At 35.8% G+C, this 25,259-nt stretch overlaps 1 protein-coding gene across 3 annotated transcripts in view; it reads left to right on the top strand.

Moving 5' to 3' along the window:
- The window catches only part of ABCC1_1 (Multidrug resistance-associated protein 1), a 99,572-nt gene that overhangs the window by 9,106 nt on the left and 65,207 nt on the right, over positions 1-25,259 (top strand). Inside the window, exons 6-11 of one of the 3 annotated variants that reach the window (XM_051208562.1) lie at positions 6,879-6,940; positions 9,307-9,453; positions 16,061-16,416; positions 19,508-19,795; positions 19,975-20,099; positions 22,786-23,126. In XM_051208562.1, coding sequence (XP_051070100.1) covers positions 22,798-23,126 — 329 coding nt within the window. In that variant the 5' untranslated portion in view covers positions 6,879-6,940; positions 9,307-9,453; positions 16,061-16,416; ... (1 more) ...; positions 19,975-20,099; positions 22,786-22,797. Of the gene's footprint in view, positions 1-6,878; positions 6,941-9,306; positions 9,454-13,469; positions 13,734-16,060; positions 16,417-19,507; positions 19,796-19,974; positions 20,100-22,785; positions 23,127-25,259 lie in introns of those variants that run through there. The other 2 variants (XM_051208561.1, XM_051208563.1) reach the window with 2 other exon arrangements.

Here is a 25,259-nt window from a genome sequence, read left to right as displayed (position 1 = left end):
TTTAATCTAGTGTGTGTGTGTGTGTACATTTACAGTCGTTTATTATTTAGTTATTTAAACATATAAGCATTGGTACATCAAACAGATATTACAAGCGTTTTTAGGCACCAAACAACTCTAGAAGAGCTACAGACGGAGTTACCAAACAGATATGCGTCACATAAATCATTCAATTTGTGTTAGGGCTGGGATACTGTTCGGGTGCCCAAACCGAAATAGGTGGTTTTATTAGGGGCCACTCTCAGAATCTTTGACGTAAAGATCTAATTCACAAGGCCGTGGAGCAACGTCCCATGGTAGCCGGTGACCAACGATTGATTTATACACCATTTGTTGTTTCAAGTTCCTGGAGCCCATGTGTATCATTGGTTTGGAATGAGGGTTTTCCAACTTCCCTAGGTGAATCCTCCGTATAAACCAACCCCGTTAAATCACCGGACATTCGCTTCTCATCTTCTGAATTTCGTAAACAGCAGTTATGTCACGAGAAGACAGTGAGTCAGACTTCCCTGTGAATGGCTGTATACGTGTGGCCATGTGAGAGCATTTGGAGAGGAAGAGTTAACTCCCCCCATTCTCGGCCGTATTAGGACATTTGGGGGTATATTGTTCATGATGATGACTGTGTTCTGACTTAAATAGCTCCCTTATAATAATACAGTGTATGTACTTAAAATATATCCAAAGAAGTTTATCCACTGTATTTTTAATCTTGTCTAAGGTTATAAGCTTGTCACGCCTTCAGTATTAATGAAAATATCCGATTATATTTTAACCTTTATTTTAAAAACTCAGTTTCTCTGACATAATTCCTAATTGAAAGTTATTTACTGATCTATCTGAGGATGTTAAATTAAATTAAGCGATTTCCATAACTTAAAAACAGACTAATAGCTAATGAAATACAAATGGTACTGATCCATGGCTTACTGATCATTTAGTCTAAATGTCTTGTAGGTTTAACCATGGGAAGCTATACGCACTATTAAAAATTCCCTTGTCGCTATTCATTAATTTCCAACTATTGAAAATAATGAAGGTTATTTATCTAATGTAAGTTTATGATACAAACTGGATATATTGAACGATCTCTGTGTGTGTGTGTGCTCAGAACAGTTTCAGTTTCAGTTTGAGAAGGACAGGAGGCTCGATGGCCTATGTTAGTCCTGGCAATGGTGGTCTCTCAGTTGATCCAACTTTCTTTTGAAAGAGTCGACGGATGGAGCCTCAACCGCGTGCTGAGGTAGTGAATTCCACTCGATGATTCGATGGGAAAGTCGATAGTCAGCTGACAAGTAATTTGTTCTCGGTTTATGAACATTTTTGGAGTGTCCTCGTAAATTCTCTGTTTTGGAAGGCAAGAAAAATCAGGGCATATTAGGTGCAAATTTATCACTAAGCAATTTGTAGACTGTAATCAAGTCGCCTCTAGTTCTGCGATATGACAACGGGAAAAGGTTCAGCTTGGCCAGTCAAACTTCATACGGAAGCTTCGCTATTCCGGGAATCAGCTTAGTCGCCGTTCTCTGAACCTTTTCCAGAAGCTCACTGTCTTTTTTTAAGCAGGGGCTAGCCGCTTGTATTCAGTACTCAAGTTTAGGACGTACGAACACTGTATACAAAGTAAAAAGCGTTCTAGCGTCGACATGACTAAAAGCTCCACGTATTGACCATAAGGTTCTAAAACCTTTGGAGAATATTGCACAGCAGTGTACAGTAGTTTATAAGTCTTGACTAACGATGACTCCTAAGTCATGTCTGGACGACAGGTAGCTCAGTGTTATTCATCGTGTATGTATCTGTGCCTTGATGACCGATATGCATCACAACACACTTGGAAGTATTTATCGGCAACTGCCATGTTTGAGACCATTCAGATAACTTCTTCAGGTCATTTTGAAGTTCTAAGCTATCACTCTTACATCGTATCGTTCTCCATATCTTGACATCGTCAGCATATAGCAAGACCGATGATGATAGGAGACGATGGAATTTTATTTTGATAATGTAATTAGAAGACGAAGATTATCAGAACTATGTGATGATATATTAGCGCAATACATTTCAAACAATCTGATCACACATTACATACTTGTTAAGAACATTTATATATATGCAGAAACAAATAGAATCAAGTGACCCAATAAAAGAGTAGATGATAAACATTCATCATCCTAAACATATAATTGAAACAAGCCATAAAATATTGATCTTAACTCGGCTTTTGTGGTGTTGTACAAGTGTCAAAGGGTGTATACTAAGGTTTATTGAAGCCTTATATATACGAAATTTTGAGTCCCCTTTGTGTATATATGACAATTAATAAAGGTCAATGAAATAAAAGTTCAAGTAAAATAACAAAGGGGGAGAAAGAATAAGAAATTGTCGCGTTATCCTAGACCATAGAATGACTTAAGGATTACCAAGGTAAATTCAAGGTTACGACAAATTGTTTTTGTACACATATAAGAGGGGGGTTAAATTTACGAATAGCCAAGGCTTCAATAAACTTAAGAATTCGTTCTTGACAATTTCTATACAACGTTCTAAATGCTGTATTAATGTCAATTTTGTGCCCCGTTTCAATGATATGTTTCGTTATCGATGAACCTGGTTTTATAACTCTCACATTGATCGGATCATTTGAAACACATTGATTTTGAAGCCATCTAGGCTTTTAAATTGTGTTCACATTATTATTATTATTACCCTTATCATTATCCTTATCTCCTCTTATCCCATTTCCAGTCTAGTTGACCTTTTATTTTTATATATAAATGTTCTTATATTATATATCATCACATTTATCAAAGGGACTAATTACTTTAGAATTTTAAGTACATTTTCATTTACACACCTCTATGGTTGTTTAGTAGATAAAATATTAAAGATTCCCATTGTGAAAATTAGAACAAAACATGTAAGCGAACAATATTGTTTTCAATTAGATTGTTATCAGGCTTTACTCTAATATACAAAAAATGTTAAACCAATCAAGGCAATTTGAGTTAATCATCACAATGAAATAGATTACATCATCAACTTGTACTTTTACCTATTATTGTGTGCGATAACATAATCTATTTCTAGTATAGGGGTTGTGGAGATTATTAAGTTTTTGATTGAGATCATGAACCGATTGATGTTGACACTATCACCATTGCATGCCGGCTCAGTGGTCCAGTTGGTTAAGCGCTTGCGCGCGAGACCGAAGGCCCTGGGCTCGAATCTCGCGAGTGGGATCGTGCGCGCACTGCTGAGGAGTCACACAATAGGACGAAACGGCCGTCCAGTGCTTCCAGGTTTTCAGTTATGGTGATCTAACATCAATCGGTTCATGATCTCATAATCTATTTCATTGACTTGATTGGTTTAATATTTTTGTATAAATATTCATTTATATTAGAGTAAAGCCTAATGACAATCTGATTGAAAACAATATTGAAATCATGAGTCAATTAAAGCTAGACCACCATGAAAACCGTGGAAGCATTGGACCCCGCGAGATTCCAACCCAGGACATATGAGTCTCGAGCCAGGCGCTTAACCAACCACTGGTAATAATCATCTGCTCATTAGTGACTGACTTCAAGAGATACTCCTGGGGTTCTAGTGAGAAGCCGCTACCAGTGGAGTTCAATCAGGTCTGTTGTGAGATATCAGCTCACTGATGACAATGGTGTACGGTGGCGCAACTTTGTGGATTGGTTGGAGTTAGACATTAACACCGTTGGCTGCTGGTCAGCTCAGTGGTCTAGTTGGTTAAGCGCCTGACGCGAGACTGACGGTCCTAGGTTCGAATCTCGCGGGTGATCGCGTATGCGCACGGCTGAGGAGTCCCATACTAGGACGAGACGGCCGTCCAGTGCTTCCAGGTTTTCAATGGTGGTCTAGCTGTAATTGACTCATGATTCAATCAGTGGAAATTTCTAAAATCTCCACAAAACCCCTTCTGATGAAAACAATATTGTTCGCTTACGTGTTTATTCTAGTAGATTAAAGTTATCACACTAGTGTTAATTTTCAGTAGTGGAGATTAAACTTAGTTTTATAAACTATTTCTTGATCACATATTAAACTCATCTCTCTCCTTCTCCCTTTCTATGTAGTACATTTGTTCGCTAAAATTAAACTCATATTTTATTTGAACATAAACTAAGATGAATAAATGTTTTATTGAACACATAACTCTTCCCACCTTCCTTCAGTCGATTGAGTATTCAACTTCTTTTTGTTCATAGGTGATAATCATTATAAAAAATAACCACATTAACAATGCCATCTACATCTAACTACACCCTTTGTCTTCCCTTAAACCGTGAGACTAAAACCGCTTTGCATCTTTCTTTCTACGAACTGATTCTTTCTTCGTGTACTATATCCTTACATACAATCTTTCTTTTATGTATTACCACCATTGTCGCCTCCGTGGCGCAACCGGTTAGCGCGTTCGGCTGTTAACCGAAAGGTTGGTGGTTCGAGCCCACCTGGAGGCGGTTCTCACTGCCCCCAAATGCTCTGGTACGGCTCAGAGTGGGGAGAGTCCTCTCTCCCTCTCCAAATGCTCTCACATGACCACGCGTATATAGCCTCTGCCATGGAAGTCCTACTCACTGCCTTCTCATGGCAGGGGTGTTGTTTACGAAATTGAGAGGACGAAAAGCGAATGTCCGGCACTTTAACTGCGTGGGTGGATACAGAGGATCTACATTGAGGAGTTGAAAAACCCTGATTCCAGTCCAATGGTGCACATGGGCTCCAGTATCCTGAAGGAACAAATGGCGTATGAACCAATTATTGGTTACCGGCTACCATGGGAATGCATCTCTTTACAGGTTGAAATCATGAGTCAGTTGAAGCTAGACCACCATTGAAAACCTGGAAGTACTGGACGGCTGTTTCGTCCTGGTATGGGACTCCTCAGCAGTGCGCATCCACGATCCCGCACCACGCGGGGCTCTTTACGTTGCTCCACTGCCTTGTAGATCAGACCTTCAGGTCGAAGGCTCCGAGTGTGGCCCCCTAAGAAAACCACCTGCTTTGGGTTGGGCACCCGGGCATTGTCACAGCCCTCACACATATCGAATGAGATCTGTGCGGAGCATATGTATTTGGTGCCTCCTTGTACCAATATCTTTATGTTAAGATAAATAAATAAACTACTTCTATGAGTTCGGTATTCATCTTGTTGTGCTAATGAGGTATGGCAACTTGGACCGATGCATATATGTGCTTGGTCCTACGTTGCAGCTGACTGACTGAGATTATAATTTATGTATCTTAACAATCTAACTCACAGACTATATGAAAAAAAATTGAAAAGGAACTTTTTGCTTTCTATGTATTGAAATTGTAGCTAGTAGAGTAAACTAGAATGCATGATTTAATTTATTCGGAACTTGTTAGTTGAATATACATGCATCCATGTATTGTTGTTCATATTTAGATCTTAACTCATTTATTATCGCTTCAAACTCCAACGTACTATCCACTAGGCTACTGAGTTCGATTAACTAATAACGTATTCAACGGTATTAGTCTATTTTCAATATTTTGTATTTACCTGTTACTGTGGATCCTAATGTGAATCACAATCCAAACATACTAAAACTCATAACGAAAAAGAATTATCTAAGCAGTTCACTCAGAATGCATATATTTTCCACTAGTGAATAACTGATTGTCTTATCAATTACATGATCTATTTGTATATGGAAGTAATTGATGAGTTTCAATAAATCATGTTACAGAACGAATTAATTGATGAATTAGACATCATTAGACTCTAACACTAGAATAATTTTGATTTTTAAGTTAAATTTCTTTAGAATACTATCTCTGCAGTATGTACAACTAGTTGACTGATCAAAGACTAGTGGACGTACCTAATCTAGTTTCAATAACAGGTGGAATAATAACTCAGAATGCTATTAATCTTGATGTGTTTTACTCTAAAGTTGTGGTACAATTAAATCCGTATCTTTGAAACTCGCAACCTGAGTAGTTGATTCTTAAGGACACAATAAAGACTTTTATAAATACTCTCTATTTCCCCTCTATATCATCGTTATTTAAAGTGGGAATAAACATATGACTTTCGTCTTTTCGTTAGTTGAGGGCATAGTCCATGGTCAGTTGAAGAGTATTTTATACTATATTCATTCATTGAGTTAATTTGTTTTTTCATTATTAGGGTAATATTTCAATCTGTGTAAATGCTCGCTGATCATAACAGTCCGTGACAAATTCTATCTTCAAATTCTTTCGTATTATTAAAAACCAAATTTACTTAATACAATTTATAATAGTTGTCTATTTACTTGTTTATTTGAGCACATAAATATTTGTATAAAGAGGCACCGATTACATATGTGCCACACAAGTCAAATGATTTGTGTGAGGACTGGGGTACTGCCCGGGTGGTTTTCTTAGGGGCCACTCCCAGAGTCTTTGACATAAAGTTCTAATCCGCAAGGCAGTGGCGCAACGTCCCATGGTAGCCGGTGACCAACGATTGATTTATACACCATTTGTTGTTTCAGGTTCCTTGAGCCATTGTGCATGATTGGTTTGGAATGAAGGTTTTCCAACTTCCCTAGGTGAATCTTCCGTATACACCAACTCGGTTAAATCACCGAACATTCGCTTTTCATCTTCTGAATTTCGTAAACAACAGTTATGTCACGGTGTGTAGGACTTCCCTGTGAATGGCTGTATACGTGTGGCCATGTGAGAGCATTTGGAGAGGGAGAGTTGACTCTCCCCACTTTCGGCCATACCAAGACATTTGGGAGCATTTTTTAACACTTGCATAAAATCCGAATGTCAATCAAACTGTAATAATTAAAACTAATTAATTATACTTTTCAATAATTTAGGCAAAATCTCCTGAGAATGACTGTTCGTACTTGTCACGTATAACCTACTCATGGTTCACAAGGTGAGTTAGTACAGTATTTTTTGCAAGGGGGGGGTTAATTATTGTCGTGTGTTTTTAAAAAACTTTTACATATCCATTATTTTAATGAATGATGATTGCGCTATATCAACTCTCAAATCTAAAGATATCATGATCCTTACACCTCCAAAAATCTTAGGTGTAGAGCCCTTGGAAGTCCTAAATAAAAATAATACGATGATCCAATATTTTATATTTTGATGAATCTGAAAATGATCCCAGTCTGTGATGAGAACATTTTGGCGAAATTAACTAAAGTAGACTGGTGAAATACATTATAAGAATACTTCAATGTTGTTTTTTCAATGTTTTAATGAAATTAACTCAGACAATACCAGAGGTCTAATTGATCTAAAAGGTTTGTAGTACTTAGTGAGAACGAAACTTATAATTGTCCAATATAAAAAAAAAGAACTACAACAATACGTACTGTGAGGTGGTTTGGAAGGTTTGTAGCAAAGGTGGAAAATCGTAGTGAATTTGGATTCTCTGAACTGGTGGGTTAAATTCTGAAGTTTTCATTGTCTACTTAGATAATAACATTCGCATAAACATCATGTTGAAATCGGTGCTGATGTTTCTGTCTGGAGAGTGAGACAATAAAAACCTTCATGAATAAATTACACTCAAGTTTAGACAATTCAAATTCTTTGAAAATCATATACCATTGAAATCATCTTCAGCTAGATTATTTCAGTGTTTGTTAGGGATACAGAGGAATATACCAATAATTATCATGTGAAGTCTAATGGTGTCCTTGGACGTTAAATGGACATTTCCATTGGTCGATATTCATTTCACCTGTCAAATATTGTACAAATGTTGTTTTCTATTTTATGGTACGATGTGGTCTGGTTGGTTGGTATATAAATAGAGCATGTCTGAAATATAATGATTCATATCTCAGAGGCTGTGACTCGCGTTCTGGACTCAACTGGCTAGGATAGACAGCGGAGCAGGGCCAATCGGGTCTCTAGGTCGTCCTTACGTGTTTTACGTGTCACTGTAATCGATCGATAATATACGCTTCACTCTAATCTGCAGTCCACCCGTTACAACAGTGTTCTACATAATATGGTAATAACCCAAACAATGAATTGATTCTCAATTGAAAACAAGGATCCCATCAATCAATTATCTGAAAAACTATTCCTTTTAAATAATGAATGACAAAGAGAAATGTTTTCAGGGAAAGTATTCCACTTCTTCATAGAAAGTTGCATTGTATAAGCTTTACTTCAATTCTTTTTTTTTTGTAAATCATTTTGTAAAACTAAAATTAGAAAGAATTCTTCCAGTAGAAGAAGTTACGTCCATTTTTTTAAATAAAGAAAGTACAATAAAGTTATAGTAGGATCGCCAGTAGTAGCTTCTATTCTGAGCTATATCTGATAACATCTCTAACCGCTGTGTTGCACCATCTCTAGGACCTCAATCAGGGAGTCGTGAAGGTCCGACATAAGTAATCCTTAATTAGGAGTATTTTTCCGGTACTCAATAGTTGCTAATATTTCTTCAAATAACCCATAGTATCATTAAATAAGAAAAAGAGAATTCAGTGAAGAAATCTTTGACTTCTTGACTTAAGCCGTACATTAGTATATATAAAGTTATATATGAAAAATACATGTCTATAAGAGGATAGAAAAGATGATATCATAAAATAGATTCAAGACTAAATAATCAAATGAGGTGGTAAGGATGAAAATAATTTACAGATCAGATAATTGTCCAGTTGACAGATATGAAGAAAAAATGACAAACATAAAGGTCATAATAATATAAACTGAATAATAGTCGAATAAAAGTACAAGAAGAAAGAAAAAAAACCCACCCAGAAACATACCCATTAAGGGAATTAGGGTCATGGAAGGATGAGAGGTTGAATGAATACTTTCTGCACGCAAAATTCTGACTTGAGTTCGTGGATTGTCAATGCCTCAGCAGTGCATAAAATGTTGATTCGACACCCCTTTGATCCAATTCTTTTGACTCTGTAGATTACTTTAAAAGAAGAGTCCTTTGGAGCGATGTGTCTACAGTTAATTAAATGCTCCTGTATCGAACTAGTAATTGTTTTACATTCACCTTTTAAAAGCCAAGCCGGATAATGTTCTGAGATGGGTTTGGAAAGTGATCACTTTGTGCGGCCTATGTAATGTGCCTCACATGAGCAAGTAAATTTATAGATACACATTGATATGGCCCAAAGCGGAAGTTTATCCAAGTATGGTAGGCCGGCTTGACAAAACGATTCGGAGCTTAGCTGCGTAGAATGTTTTATTCTGATCCATAAATTTATGAAAATCATTATCACTATTCTGTTTTTTGTCTTTTATACTTTCTAGTTTAATAATCAAAGGATTTCGTAAACCTGTTGAATTTAACGATATATGGCGATTAGATTCACAGCATTTATCAGCCAATGTATCAAAGATATTCTTAACTAACTTGGACAAATATTTAATACCAAATAAATCAACTAATAATTATCTGTAAGTTAATTATTGTTCCATTTTCTATAATTTCAATGGTTAAGATCATGAGTCAATTAAAGCTAGACCATTATGGAAAACCTGGAAGCACTTGATGGCCGTTTCGTCCTATTGTGGAACTCCTCAGCAGTGCACATCCACGGTCCCGCCTCGCAAGGTTCCAACCCCTGGGCCTTTTAATCTCGCGTGCGAACTCTTTACCTATTAGACCACTGATCTGGTGTACATCCACGATCCTGCTCGCGGGATTCGAGCACAGGGCCTTCGGTCTCGCGCGCGAACGCCTAACCTATTAGACCACTGAGTTAGCCGGCGTCCAATAGTGATAGTGTCTAACATCAACCACCACTGAAAATCTGGAAGCACTGAACGGTCGTTTCATCCTCATGGAAGATAGTCGGGCAAATACGTGAATTGGTTTAGGTTAGACATTAACACCGTTGGATGCCGGCCAACTCAGTGGTCTAATAGGTTGAGCGTTCGCACGCGAGATTGAAGGCACTGGGTTGGAATCCTGAGAGGCGGGATCGTGGATTCACACTGCTGAAGAGTCCCACAACAGGATGAGACGGCCGTCTATCTTTGATTGACTCATGAATTCAATTACTAAAACATAAGTCTTTTTTTTACTAGTGAAAATTCAGGCTTCATGTTGTAGATAAAATTTCTGTTAATTGTTCTGAAGTCGAAAACGAAAACATCTTGCATAAATTTAGACGAATTCTATGGAAAAATGTTGAGGTGTTTCTTGGTGTAGCAGTAGGTTGGAAGTAAGCCAGGGCCGGCCAAACCAAAATATGGCACAAATTTATGTAGTCACTGAGATGTGTACTGAGTTATGTTGGTAGGTGTAGACTACCTGGTTGAGATGAGCGAGACGATAGCAACCGATAGTTGAAGACTTTGAATAACGTGGCTCAAAATCGTTCGCAATGGCGCAGGTGCATCCACTCTTTGTGTTCTCCCAAATTCTAATCTTCTGAATTGTTCATTTCCCTTTTTTCCTCTTTCCAAATTTATTTCACTGGATTATACTCCTTGAATAACATCTTTGAACCCTAATCTTTCCGATTGCTGCCTATGATTTTATTACCTCTACCACAATGGGAATTGAATCGACAATTGTATCTGTGTGCTAATGTAGTATGGCAACTCGAACTGATATACGTACGTACGAAGTTCTACATTGTTACTGACTAATTAATACCATGTAGAAGTTTGCTTCTTAGTTATTCGACAGGCATTAAATCTGTTTATTCTGATGGTCTTATTTTTGATTGATTCTTTTCTTAAATTTCATTGTCTTCACTTGTTTATATGTTTAAGTTAATTATCTTGTTCGATTGACCTTCGACCATATGGTTGATAGACCTATTTCTTGTGAGTTGATAGGTTGCGTTGTAGTTATCGAGAACACAAGTGGGGATCATAGAATGTATTTGAACACAAAATTACAGAACAACTTAGTAAAATCTGAGAACCATACAGTAAATATTTCATTTACAAAATGTCAATCAATCGTCTCAAACTTTACTGTTTCTTTATTTCCACAGAAATCATTCTTTGTCCACGGTCTATTTTCTTCGATCTTAACATTCTGCTATCAGGCATTTGACTTTCGATTAATGATACATACTACTTATATCTGTTGACATCAGTAGCACACATCACAGAGTCTATTTTGATGTATCTGTTGATTGTCACTTAACTTAAGTGCCATATTTCTAACTTTAATACATCAAAGAATCTCATTTCTTTGATTAAATAAGATTAATCAATCAGTTGTGTAATATGTAAGCTGTAAAATGGTTAACATAGCCTACCTTACTGTATTGTGTATCTAATTATTAAGGTGTCATTTATGAAGTGATAAAGTTGACCTGTTTTATTAATTTTTCAAACACTTCTTCGAATATTTCGATGTATTTAGTTCTATCTAATCATTCACTATTTTTGAGGCAGATGATTCCTGTAGATTAGCTCAGTTTTAATGATTGTTTTTGTGACGAACAATCCCTAGCGAGGTCAACTAATATATATTGTTGAGAAGTTAAGAACTAACATGAAATACTTATTTAATACTCTGTTATCAGTGATGATTTTTTATTTGGAGAAAATATTCCAACTCCATAGTGTAACTTTATTCATCTAAATCAATTGATTGTAACTATCTACGATTCGATTTACTTGTTTACTTTCGCCTGTTACTCCCAATGGAGCGTAGGCAGCTGACCAGCATTCTTCAACCCACTCTGTCTTGGGCATTCCTTCCTAGTTCTATCCAAATTTTGTTCACTTTTCTCATGTTTGTCTGCATTTCTCGGTGTAATGTGTTCTTTAGCCTTGAGGATTCTATGTGAGAGCTTGTCTTGTGACGCAGTTGGGTGCTTTTCTCAATGTGTGTTTTATCCACTTCCAACGCTTCTTCCTCCTCTAGGATCTGGTTTGTTCTTTCCCATAGTAGGTTGTTGCATATAGTGTCTGGCAAACGAATCCGAAGTATGTTGCGTAGACATCTGTTGATGGCTTTCGTAGTTCTTCAAGTTTCCGTTCCATACAATAGAATTGTTTTGACATCTGTATTGAAAATTCTGACCTTGGTGTTGGTTGTCAGTTGTTTTGGGTTGCAGATGTTCTTCAGCTGTAAATATGCTGCTCTTGCTTTACCGATCCATGCCTTCACATCTGCATCAAATCCACCGTGTTCATGAATGATGCTACCAAGGTACATAAAGTTTTTTACATCCTCCAAATCTTCTCTGTCAAGTGTAATTCGATTGGTACATGCTGTATTGTATCGGAGAATTTTGCTTTTCCCTTTGTGTATATTGAACTATTTGATTTACATTTTCCATTCATTACTCATAGATCTACTTTGAGTCACAATTCGGTTGTATGATAAGAATAATACATATATGTTAATGAACTAGTACCATTCAATAAAATACAAAGCTTTTCCTTTTGTTTATTTAGTTTAATGATTTGCACTTTGATTTTACAACGGATATTTCTGACAGTGAACAATCAGTACAGATTGTATTTACTGAGTACAACTTAATGTTTACAGTTTTATACTACACTGTTTATATGTAGTATCCACCGTCTATGTAAATTAATGTACTTGTAGTGCATTTCAAAACTAATTACTCTAATGATAGCTAAGTTACTATTCTGAATTGAAACTTATCTAAAGAAAAATATTTACTATTGTGTATATTGAAAGTTTGTTTTTCATTTCAGTAAACACTACTAGCTATTTGTTTTTAAAGACTAAAAGATAATCTGAACTCATATATATGCGTCACACAAGTCACTTGATTTATGCGTCGGCTGTGATACTACCCGAGTTCCTAAACCAAAGCAGGCAGTTTTCCTAGGGGGTCACATCACGAGCCTTTAACCTACAGATCTAATCCACAAGGCAGTGAAGCAATGTCAGGAGATGCAGTTCTATAGTAGTAGGTGACCAATAATTGGTTTATACGCCTTTTGTGCTCTTAGGATCCTGAAGCCTATTTGCACCATTGGTTTGGAATCAAGATTATTGAACTCCCTATGTGGATCCTCCATATCCACCAATTCGGTTAAAGCACCGGATATTCGCTTTTCATACTCTTGATTTCGTAAACAAAATCCTCATGACGAGAAGTTAGTGAGTAGAACTTCCCTGTCGATGGCTGTATACACGTGTCCATATGAGAGCATTTGGAGAGAGAGAACTGACTCTCCCTATTCTCGGAGGCGATTATACTATTAGTGTTATTTTAAAAGAAAATATTGAATAAACCAGTTATTAGTGTTTTTTTTAAAAATTTTACCAGCACTTACCGTAGTTGGATTGGTGAGGGATTTATGGAAAAAAATGACTAGATATTTACTTAAAAATTGTAAATATTTTGTAATAGTTACCAATTATTTTATATTTGCATTGGAAAATCCCGGGATTGGCAGAATTCTTGGTGTGTGTGTTTTAACACTTTTACTTTAACTTAGCCAGTCAGTCATTATCTACCTAGATTTTAGTACAGATGCATGTTAGTTCAAGTTGCTGTTCAGACCTACACAACACGAGGATATCAACATAACTAATTGTTAAAGAGTAGAAATAATTGTAGTATCAATCGTAACACGAAATGTAAAACATTGAGAATATGGTTTAGAAAGATGTCATGAACGGGTATGTATGTATTAAAGAATACTGGAACTGATGATCTGGAGTATGATAAAAAATGAGTGCATCTACACCGTTTTGACAGATTCTGAGCCATGTCATTTGCTGCCTCCAACAATTGATCGTGATTATTTAGAGGACTCTGACAGGATATTGTGCCATCTATCTATGCAGTTCGGATCAATGTTGTACATATAAGGTAGCTATACTAGTTTAATGTAAATAAATGCTGTGAGAAATAGTCGTGTCCATGAAAAGGATCAAAATTTCTTTGTATATATTGATCGTAAAGGTTAAAAGAGAGGTTGAGACATTCTGATTATAGTCTACAGAATAATTTTAATCAATGATTGGTTAACAGGACTCATGATCATGGTGTCTCAGGTGCACCTCTTTAATTTTTGATTTTCAACCTTAATTTACAATTTCATTACGTAAATTATTTTCTCTAATTATATTCTTTGTATATATGATGGTTTGTTGATATTAAAGTCTCTATTTGGTTGATATCTATTGGCATATGAGCATTCTGAGCGGATTACCTCGATACTGCCTCTAGTCACAAAGTTTTAGTAAAGCTTGTTTGTGAATAACAATGCCATCAAGGATTATGGTTTCGTCTTAGTTGTGAGATTAGTCAGCTAGATATGTTTTGACTCCAGTGTAGACTAATTAGATGCAGTCCTTATTATTAACAACAGTAAAACAAAATTTTATACATGTAACTGTACAACAGTTGGACAATTCGGCGGTTATCTAGACCTGATAGCTCAATCGATAATTTGTTGATATTTGCAGTGAAATGTGATTAGTTCTATTTTATGTTTGACAAATTCTGTAATATTTATATGATCAGTTATCTACGTCATAAAGAAAAGTGTAATGGATGCGCATTGCTGACGAGTCCCATACTGGGACGAAACGGCCGTCCAGTGCTTCCAAGTTTTCCATAGTGGTCTAGCTTCAATTAACTCATAATTTCAATCTGTGATATTATTTTATGTTCAAATGTCTTTCAGTGATAAAAAGATGCTGATTTAAAATGGGAAATTTATTTACTTTAAAGGTTCTATTGAAAAACATTTAAATACTTTCTGTTACTTCACTGTAACAGATATCCGGAGAAGTTTATGAGCAAAGAAAAGTAGAAAATTCGACTGATAACCATATTTTAAAACCTTCTAATAGGGTATGGCAATTTGAATCGATGTATATATGTGCCTGGTCCTATGTGGGGTAACTAACTGAATCGATTTATAAGAACTTCTACTTTTTCTGAACCTTAACTTTTGAACTCTTGTATGTGATGTTTCAATATTCATAGTAGAATTTTTAATATTTTCAATTTGAAACTAATAACACTTTAATTACTAATTGTATTTTGAGGAGAGGAGAGAAGAAAGGGAGAATCACCTGATTTCGGGCAGGTTAACCATATCGAGTAAAACACAATGTTTATTCAATTACTAGTATAGCTAATCCATGTCGGGTAGAGACAAGTATCTACCTCAGTACAATAGAAGGTGGTCGCGCAATTTGGTGGATTGGTTGATGTTAGACACTATTACATTGGATGCCGGCTCAGTGGTCCAGTAGATTAAGCGTTTGCGCGCGAGACCGAAGGCCCTGGGTTCGAATCCCGCGGGTGGGGTCATGGATATTGTTATGACCTTGGATGTCTGACTTTTCTATCACACGATTTATCTACCAATCCGAATACGACTTATACGAATCTTCACACTAGGCCAACCAATGACGTTCAACCGGTGTGGGCAGTTTAGCGTCCTTATTGGTCCTATGTCCTACGAGCCCTTCCACTTGAGTCCAGAACAAGATACCAGCTTCCGAATCAGAGCAGATCGTTTATTTCAGGCATACTTGGTTTATATATCAATCACACAGACCGCAACGTACCATAAAATAGGAAATAATATTTGTACACAAATAAGCCCAAAAAGTGGCTGTGAATGTGGGAGGCAGTAGGTAATAAACTGAACATAACTTAAGAACCGTAAATCGTACAATAATAAATTATAGGCCAAAATAAAGCTTGTCATAAGAGGGATATAAATATACATAATGTAATTGTTGAATAGTTATACAATAAGAATATTTATAGGATATTAGTCCATGAATAGTCCTCGGAAGTTACCTGTAATTTAATCTCCACTCGGATATAACAGATATGCACAGCTGAGGAGTCCCACGTTAGGACGAAACGGCCATCCAGTACTTCCAGGTTTCCAAAACTGGTGGTCTAACATCAATCGGTTCATGATCTCAATCAAAAGCTTATTCAATTCCTCAAATTTACTAGTTCGAATAAAATTGTTTTACCCTTTAAATCACACTGCTATGCTAATTCTGTTTATTTATCATACTGTATTATGTTTAATTTCTTTCAATATCTTCTTTATTGTTTTCTTCAACAATCAGTGAAAAACGTCGTGCTTCTATGGGAAATAATATATATCATGGTACTAACGATTCATCAGATAGTGAATTTCGACGTAGATCAGCACAAAGTATTCTTGGCTTTGGTATTCCACAACATAATAAACATTTATATAAATCTGGATTAACAAATACTTATCCAGATGATATCAATATAAGAAGAGCTAGTGAAGGTATTGCTTTATTGAATAATAATAAAACATCACTTCAAATTAACAATAATGATATTCATCTCGAAACTGATTTAAACCATAAAACTCATCAAAATGAATCATTACAATCAATTGATAATCGAATGGATTCAATAAATCATGATTTACCATCCAGTACTATTATAGGTAATTACTTTTAATACTATTTTCTTTAATATGATTGAATGAGATAAAGGAAGAGAGAATAGAAGAAAGAAAGAATACATTGTATGTTAGATCAAATGATAAAGTTTTCTTCATTTTTTTTTCCAAATGTATCTATCAATTGTAAATTATAAAACTTGTAGTCATTTATGTTGATTGTATAAAGTTTAAATACATTCTTATTCTAGTATGCCACCAAATGTCCTGGTACGGCCGAGAGTCAGCTCTCTCTCTCTCTCTCGAAATGCTCTGCGCGTATACAGTCACTGTCATGGCAGTCCTTCTCGCACCACGTATATTGTTCACGAAATTGAGAGGACGAAATGTGAATGTTCGGCGATTTAATCAGATTGGTTGATATGGAGAATCCATCTAGGGGAGTTGGAAAACCTTGATTCCAAACCATGGGACTGGATCTCCTGACATCACCTCAATGCCTTGTGAATTAGACTTTTAGGTCGAGGGTTTTGGGTTTAGCCCTTAATAAAATCACCTTTTTTCGATTCGGGCACTCATGCAGTATCCTAGCTCTCGCACAAGTCGAATATATATTATATGTTCAAATAATTAAATAAATCAATAAAGATAACTTTAAAAGTTATACGGAATTTTCTAATTTCAATAATTTGAGAAACCAATGCCAATAACCATTTTTTATCCTATTTTATAACTATCTAATGTGACTTTTAACTTTCGTCATTAACTCGGTAACTTTGCATCACTCAGTTGGAATTCAGTTATCGAAATTCTATAATATAATAATCGATCTTCATGATAAACTGTTGTAGTTCTAGTGAAGTTCATTGACGTCAACATTGAGACAGAGTTCAGTGATAATAATCAATGATGATCATGCTTTAAACGACTAGATTTCAACTCAGTTATATTAAAGCAATATGCTCAACTTGACAGCTGAACATCCTGATTCACATCACTAGCGAAATCCATAGGTTCATATGAGTGGACAGTTTCCAATTAGAGCAGAAGAATTGTTCAATAATCTCTACAAAGTTCATCTTTCAAATGAAACTCATATTTACAGTCTTTTTAATTCAATATTACACGTATCATTTTATAAAGATATGAGCCTACTTTTTCTTTCGATCACCACAGATTGAGAATCTAAAAGTCACGTTGTTATTTCTTTTCGTTTCCTGTTAATATATATAACCCTTTATACATTAGCATAGACATTGTTATTATTTTCAATAGTTGAGATCATGTATCAATTGAAGCTAGACCATCATGGAAGAACTGGACGCACTAAACAGCCATTTCGTCCTATTATGGGACTCCTCAGCAGTGCGCATCCACGAACCCGCCTCGTGAGATTCAAAATCAAGATCTATAGGTCTCGCGCGCGAGTGTTAAACCACTAGACTACTGAGTTGGCCGGCATTCAACAGTGTTAACGTCTAAATTCAACTAATCCAAAAAATTGAGTGACACATCCATCATTGTCCTCAATGTGTTACTATCTCACAACAGACTCGGTCGAACTTCTTTGATTACTATTTCTCACTAGAACTCCAAGAACTACGCCTTGGAGACCGTCACTAATGAGCATATGATGATGAATATTAGAATGCGTTATGTTGATATTATAGTATTCTCAGTGGTTGAGATCATGAGTCAATTGAAGTTGAACCATCATAGAAAACCTGGAAGTACTGAACGGCCATTTCATTCTATTGTGGGACTCCTCAGCAGTGCACATCCACGATCCCGCCTCGCGAGGTTTCAACCCGGGGCCTTTTAATCTCACCTGCGGACGCTCTACCTATTAGACCACTGAACTGGCCGGCATTCAGCAGTGTTAAACCGTTATCTGTTCATTGTGTACATCTCGACTAAATTAAAATATAATACCTTGAAGCGTAATAAAGCAAAGAATTGTCTCTGTTATTTATATATGGATTTATTTTAAATCGAATTGGATAGTTCACGGTTTTTTTTTTACTGGACTGAAATGGATAAAAGTTGTATTGTCAGTCAACTCGTTTTTCTCCTTCCTTTCAACTTTATTTATTTTCCATCTGTCTACTTTATCTCACTCTATTCTCTACTTATATTCTTTTTTTATTTGCTATCACACATAGTTTATGTTACCATATAATAACTGTCTCAGGATATAATTTGTTGTTTTGTTTTTCTTGTATATAACTGTACATAGCTGTTGTAGTTCTTCATGTTTTTTTTCCATTCCCTTACTATATGAATTTTAACAGAAAGCCTCAAGTAATTTTTTTCTTTATATTATGGATTTTCATAGCATAAAAAAGTAGTAGGTGTTAAAACATGTGAAATTATTCGATATTTATCAGTATAAGGGTTGTGGAGATTATCAAGTTATTGATTGCGATCATGAATTGATTGATGTTAGACCACCACCTTTGGAAACATGGAAGTACTGAACAGCCGTTTCGTCCTATTGTGGGACTCGTCGGCAGTGTACATTCATGATCCCACCTCGCAGGATTCGAACTCAGAACTTTCAAGCTCGCGTATGAACGCTCAACCTATTAGACCACTGAGCTGGCCGGCATCCAACGGTGTTAATGTCTAACTTCAACCAATTCACGTAATTGCGCGACCATCTTCCATTGTGCTGAGGTAGATACCTGTCTCTACCCGACACGAATTAGCTCCACTGATCACAGCTTCTCATTAGAACTCTGAGGATTCCCTCACGAAGCTAGTCATTAGTGAACACATGGTAATTATCAGTATGGGGTTGTGGAGATTATTAAGTTATTGATCGAGATCATGAATCGATTGATGTTAGATCACCACTGAAAACCTCGAAGCACTGGACGATTTTTATTGTTTCTTTGTAACTTTATATTTATGTCTGAATCTATCAAAGAAATATAAACTGAAGTTAATATTTTGATCACGAAGTTATGTCAAGATTTGAATCGCCGATCAACATTCTCCAACCCACTCTGTCTTGGACCTTCTTTTCTAATTCTATCCAACTGTTGTTAATTCTTCTCATGTTTGTCTACATTTCTCGGTGTAATGTGTTCTTTGGTCTTTCTCTTCTCTTTTGGCCCTGACGATTCTCAATCAGTCAGTAACAACGTAGAACTTCGTACGTACGTACATCAGTCCGGATTGCCATACCATATTAGCATACAGATGCAATTGTCGATTCAAATCTTGTAGTGGTAGAGGTAATAAAAGTATAAACAGTCATCGAAAAGATTAGGATTTGAAGATGTTATTCAAGGAGTGCAACTCAGCGTAATAAATTTTGAAAGAGAAGAAAAAGGGACATGAAGTCAGAAGATTAAAATTTGGGAGAACAACAAGACTGAATGTACCTGCGCCACTGCAAATAATTTTGAGCCATGTTATTGTAAGTGAAGATAAGTTGCTCATGTTAAATTCCATTACTATTCATTGTCAAAAAATCAGTTAAACAATGTGCATTGATTTGATGTGTTCACTCACTTTATTCCTTTTTTTTCTTGACTGTTCTTCATCATATATCTATATATACTAAACTATACTACTTATTCATTGTTATTTCATTAGGTTTTTCCAAAGATCAACCAACACGTCGATCTGTACGTATACATGTTGGTACTAAACCAGAATATATACCGGAATTATCAGAGATAAATACAGATTCTGCAAGTTATACACCGATAAATGAAAATGTAATCAATAGTATTTTTATTTGATAAGATTATATTAATCATTTTATTATCACTTTTCTAATTGATGTATCCATTAATAATGTCTTACACTAGATTTCCATATGTTTTACTTCATTTAGTTGTAATCTCAATCATTCTAGTACGAAGGAATGTATGTAAATGTTTACTTTGTAATTAGTGTTTTTTTAGCGAGTTAGTTTTCTATATGATGGGGTCGCTAACCCCATGCCCAACCCTCCTCCTTTATCCGGGCTTGGGACCGGCAGTAGCCCCCGGAGGGACTGCAGGCAGAGTTAGCAACAATTCAATTTTGGATCAATGAGTTACATGTTCAAATATCTACTAAGACACCTTGAACTAACTGACATATTTCACTGAGTAATACGAGTAGACAGTCAAGAACAGTTTCTCCTTATTATAAAATCTTACATATGTGATACATTTTAAATAATACAACACAATACTTTTAGTTTCGATATCTTTTGATAACCAATTTGTAACTAAGGTAAAAACTGTATCCTATATAGAGATGTATTGATGGCACCAAATACAATGAATTTAGCTAATAACAAATATGTTTGTAATATTTTAATTAATGAAATAAAAGGTTACTGTATTGGAACAATGACACATAGTTATGGTAAAAACCATACCAGTTATTGTGAATTTGGTCGTACATTTAGACTGGAGTGATTTTATGAAGACAAAGGATAATTGGAGTTACTAAATAAATATATATTATTTGGTTGGTATGAGGTCATCAATTTGAGCATCGTTTTTTGGTTATGATTAACTAGAAAGATGTATCCGTTTTCCTCTTGTGTCTTGGATTAGTCACTGTCGACCAACTTGATGGATGGATTTCTTCCTAAGACAAATAGCTGTATCTTCATTATAAAAATTATACTTCTAGTAGCTTTTGTTATGAATCAATGTGTTGTAGTTACTAGCAATCATCTATGAATTATTCTATAATACTAGTTAGTTACTGTAGTGAAGATACTCATATTAGACAGTTATTCGTAATGATGAAAGCACAAAACTGCACTCTTTTTAACCATAACCAATTTCCATTTTTAACATAAACCGTCACGGTTTTACTCTTGTGATTTGTTGCATAGTAAGAACCGTCGACCAAGAATCGAAGTTTTCTTTGGCAGCCCTACACATGGGGCTAATTAACGCCCAAATGCCCTAATATGGCCGAGAGTGGGGTGGGTTCACCCTCCCTCTCGAAATGCTCTCACACGGCCACGCGTATACAGCCTCTGCCAGGAAGTCCTACTCATTGCCTTTTCGTGGCATTACTTTTGTTTACGAAAATGAGAGGACGAAAAGCGAATGTCCGGCGCTTTAACCGGATCCCAAACCAAATTAATGGTGCACATGGGCTCCAGTATCCTGAAGGAACAAATGGCGTATGAACCAATCGCTTGTCACCGGCTACCATGGGTATGCATCTCCTCACGATGTTCCACTGCCTTGTGGATCAGACCTTTAGGTCAAAGGCTCGGGCTGTGGCCCCCTAAGAAAACCACCTGCTTTGGTCTGGGCACCCAGGCAGTATCACAGCCCACACACACAAATATGGTGTGGCGCATATATATTTGGTGCCCTCTTGTACCGATATTTATGTGTTGAAATGATAAATAATAATAATAATGTGGACTATTGATGAAATCATTTTCTATTAATGCCATATAGCTAGGAGGTAGAATTCAGGGTGTATGTTTTGTCCTATATGGAGCTCATCAATTAATTTGTATCGAATGTCCGAAGCGAAATGATACTGAGTTCAAAATCCAAACTGAATATCAATTCAGATGTAGATTTGTCTTTTTGATGAGTCCAAATTAAAGATGAAACGTATATTCTGTATTTCACTACTAACAACATTCTATCTATCTCTTAATAAATAAATATCTTATAAATATTTATATTTCTTTGTTAATATCATAAAGTGACCTTAATTAAACCATCATTATAAACTAGGAATCATAGTACAAGTATTTCATCTTAATACGGGATTATATTCATTTGCTTAAAATGTAAATCTTCCCCATTTATTATTAATTTGGGGGCAATCTTGCCCCCAAATTCTCTGGTACGGCCGAGAGTGGGAAGAGTCCGCTCTCCCTCTTCAAATGCTCTCACATGGCCATGCGTATATAGCCTCTGCCAGGAAAGTCCTACTCATTGCCTTCTCATGGTGGGGGGTGTTGTTTACGAAATTGAGAGGACGAAAAGCGAATGTCCGACGCTTTAACAGGGTTGGCGGACACGGAGAGTCCACCTAGGGGATTTGCAAAACCCTTATTCCAAACCAATGGTGCACATGGGCTCCAGTATCCTGCGGGAACAAATGGTGTACGAACCAAACGTTGGTGACCGACTACCATAGAACTGCATCTTCTGACGTTGCTCCACTGCCTTGTGGATCACACCTTCAGGTGGAAGGCTCGGGGTGTGGCCTCCTAATAAAACCACCTGCTTCGTTTTGGACACCAAAGCAGTATCATAGCCCTCACACATATCAAATGAGATTTGTGTGGCGCATATATATTTGGTGCCTCATTGTACCAATGTTTATGTGTTAAAATAAATAATAAATATTTATTATTAATTACCAATTATGTATGTTTACAACTTTGTTTTTCTTTTTTCTTTTTCTTTTTTTTTTTAATAGTCCGAATTCTTTATGAAAGAGATCGATCATAAATCACCTATTAATGACCAATCAAACAATCATCTAATTAAAGGAAAAACTGTTACTACAAATGATGAATTAAATAAATCGATTGAAATTAATCAAATCAATCCAGTAATGATGAAGTCATCATCATCATCATCCTCATCTTCATTATCATCATCATATCTATGTCATTGTTTCTCTATTATTTGTATTCATAAAATGAAATTTAGTTTATTATATGCATTAATGAAAACTTATGGGAAAACATTATTATGGTCAGCATTTTTAAAATTTTTATATGATATATTAGTATTTGTTAATCCATTATTATTAAAGTAAGTGAAATGGGGGTTTGTCTTATTTTATTTTGTTTTTCTTATCATTAAATTTGAATCATTTATATTTAGGAATAGATTATTAATTGTATTGTGGGGCCCTTTTGTTTTGTTGTTGTCGAAAGGGCTCCACACTTTAGTGACCCGTGGATCTGACTCTAATTAGATCGTAATGAATGTTTGTTATCACCTATCTTCGTATATATATTCATCGACTTAAATCGCGTTAGTCAATAACGGAATTTAGATAAGTCAAATAACGAGAATCGACTTGTGAATACATATATTTTGTATATAAAGTGAATGGAATAGAGAGAAGAGAAACGACGCAGAGTGGAGATGGCTGATAAGCCAACTGTCATTTAACCAAGAGTTAATGTGATGAATAGGATAGGAAGTGTACACAGATATATGCACCCATATAAGCGAATAAATTAACAAGATCGAAATGTGACTCAAATAGAATGAATAGAATGGGCTGTCTGAAAGCTAGAATAAAGTGTATATGGGCTTAACATAGGAACCGACACTACAGTTATTGACTTACACTTAATTAACTTAGATTATATTATTCTAATGGTTCTAAAAGCCCTAGTATGGCTGAGAGTGGGGAGAGTCAGCTCTTTCTCTCTCGAAATGCTATCTATCATATAGCCACGCGTATACAGTCACTTAGAGGAAAGTCCTACTTACTACCTTCTTTGTGGCATAACTGTTGTTTAAGAAATTGAGAGGACAAAAATCAAATGTCCAGCGCTTCAACCGGCTTGATGGTTATAGGGGATCTACCTAGGGAAGTTGAAAAACCCTGATTTCAAACCAATAGTGTATGTGAACTCCAGAATCCTAATGAAATAAATGGCATATGAACGTATTATTGGTCACCGGATACCATGGGACTGGATCTTCTGATGTTGCTCCACTCCACCTTGTGGATTAAACCTTTAGCTCGAAGGCTTTGGGTTCTTAACCCCTTAATAAAACCACTTTTTTTGGTTTGAGCATCCGAGCAGTATCCCAGTCCTCTAAAAAACCAACTTACTTTTGTGACGCATATGTATTCAGTGCCCATTTGTACCAATATTTATAAAGTATCATCCCACTTTTAAAGGTAATATTTGTCAGATTATGTGAAAATAATACTGGAAATAGACATGAATAAAAGCAACATTTGTGTATAGAATATAATAATAATGATTCTGTTAAGACCTACGTATGATAGATCTCATTTCATGAATTATCAAGATATAAGTGTTAAAAAGGTTAAAATAATAGAATAAATATTAGAAGGGGTTTTTGTGGAGATTGTAGTATTTTCAACAGTTGAAATCATGAGTCAATTTAGGCTAGACTACCATGGGTCATTTGTGAGATAGTAACTCACTGATGACAATGGTGGATGTATCGCTCAATTTCGTGGATTAGTTGAAGTTAGACATTAAACCCGTTGGATGCCGACTCAATGGTCTAGTTGGTTAAGCGCCTGGCGCGAGACTGATAGGTCCTGGGTTTGAATCCCGCGAGGCGGAATCGTGGATGCACAGTGCGGAGGAGTCCCACAATGGGACGAAACGGCTGTCCAGTGCCTCCGGGTTTTCCATGGTTGTCTAGCTTCAATTAACTCATGATCTCAACTGTTGAAATAGAATAAATCCTGGTAGATTAAAACGAATTCTGTAACTAATCTTATAATCATTATGAATGTTTAAATTGATTGATCATAATCATTTAAACATTCAAGGATTAGATTTATAACACTTTTCTATTCAATCTTGAATATTTATTGTTGAATATATCTTGATAGTGGATATTGGCTATTGCTAATGGAAATCAACTGAACTAATAGAGGTTATTCACTTTATTAAATTATTTAATAATTCAGTTATGATATGTAAATATGAAATGATAAATCCTTGTAAAATATCTGAAAATATTTCATTTCTACATTGGACGTAGACAGTTTGTATAAACTGGTAAATATATTTCAAACTATTCGTTTTTGATACAGTGGTCTTGAGTGCTGTTACAGGTTTGAGGGTGGTTATCGCTTCCTGGTTGCCCAAATCGTGGAAGGGTTCTTCTCGAGGTATCTGAAAATGAAATTGAATTAGAGGTGGTCTTAGTGATCTGAGA

The sequence above is a fragment of the Schistosoma haematobium genome, chromosome ZW (genome assembly GCF_000699445.3).
Source record: "Schistosoma haematobium chromosome ZW, whole genome shotgun sequence".
Classification (NCBI taxonomy): Eukaryota; Metazoa; Platyhelminthes; class Trematoda; order Strigeidida; family Schistosomatidae; genus Schistosoma; species Schistosoma haematobium.
The sequence above is the reverse complement of the archived record's forward strand: the minus strand, read 5'-3'. Positions and strand labels throughout refer to the sequence as shown.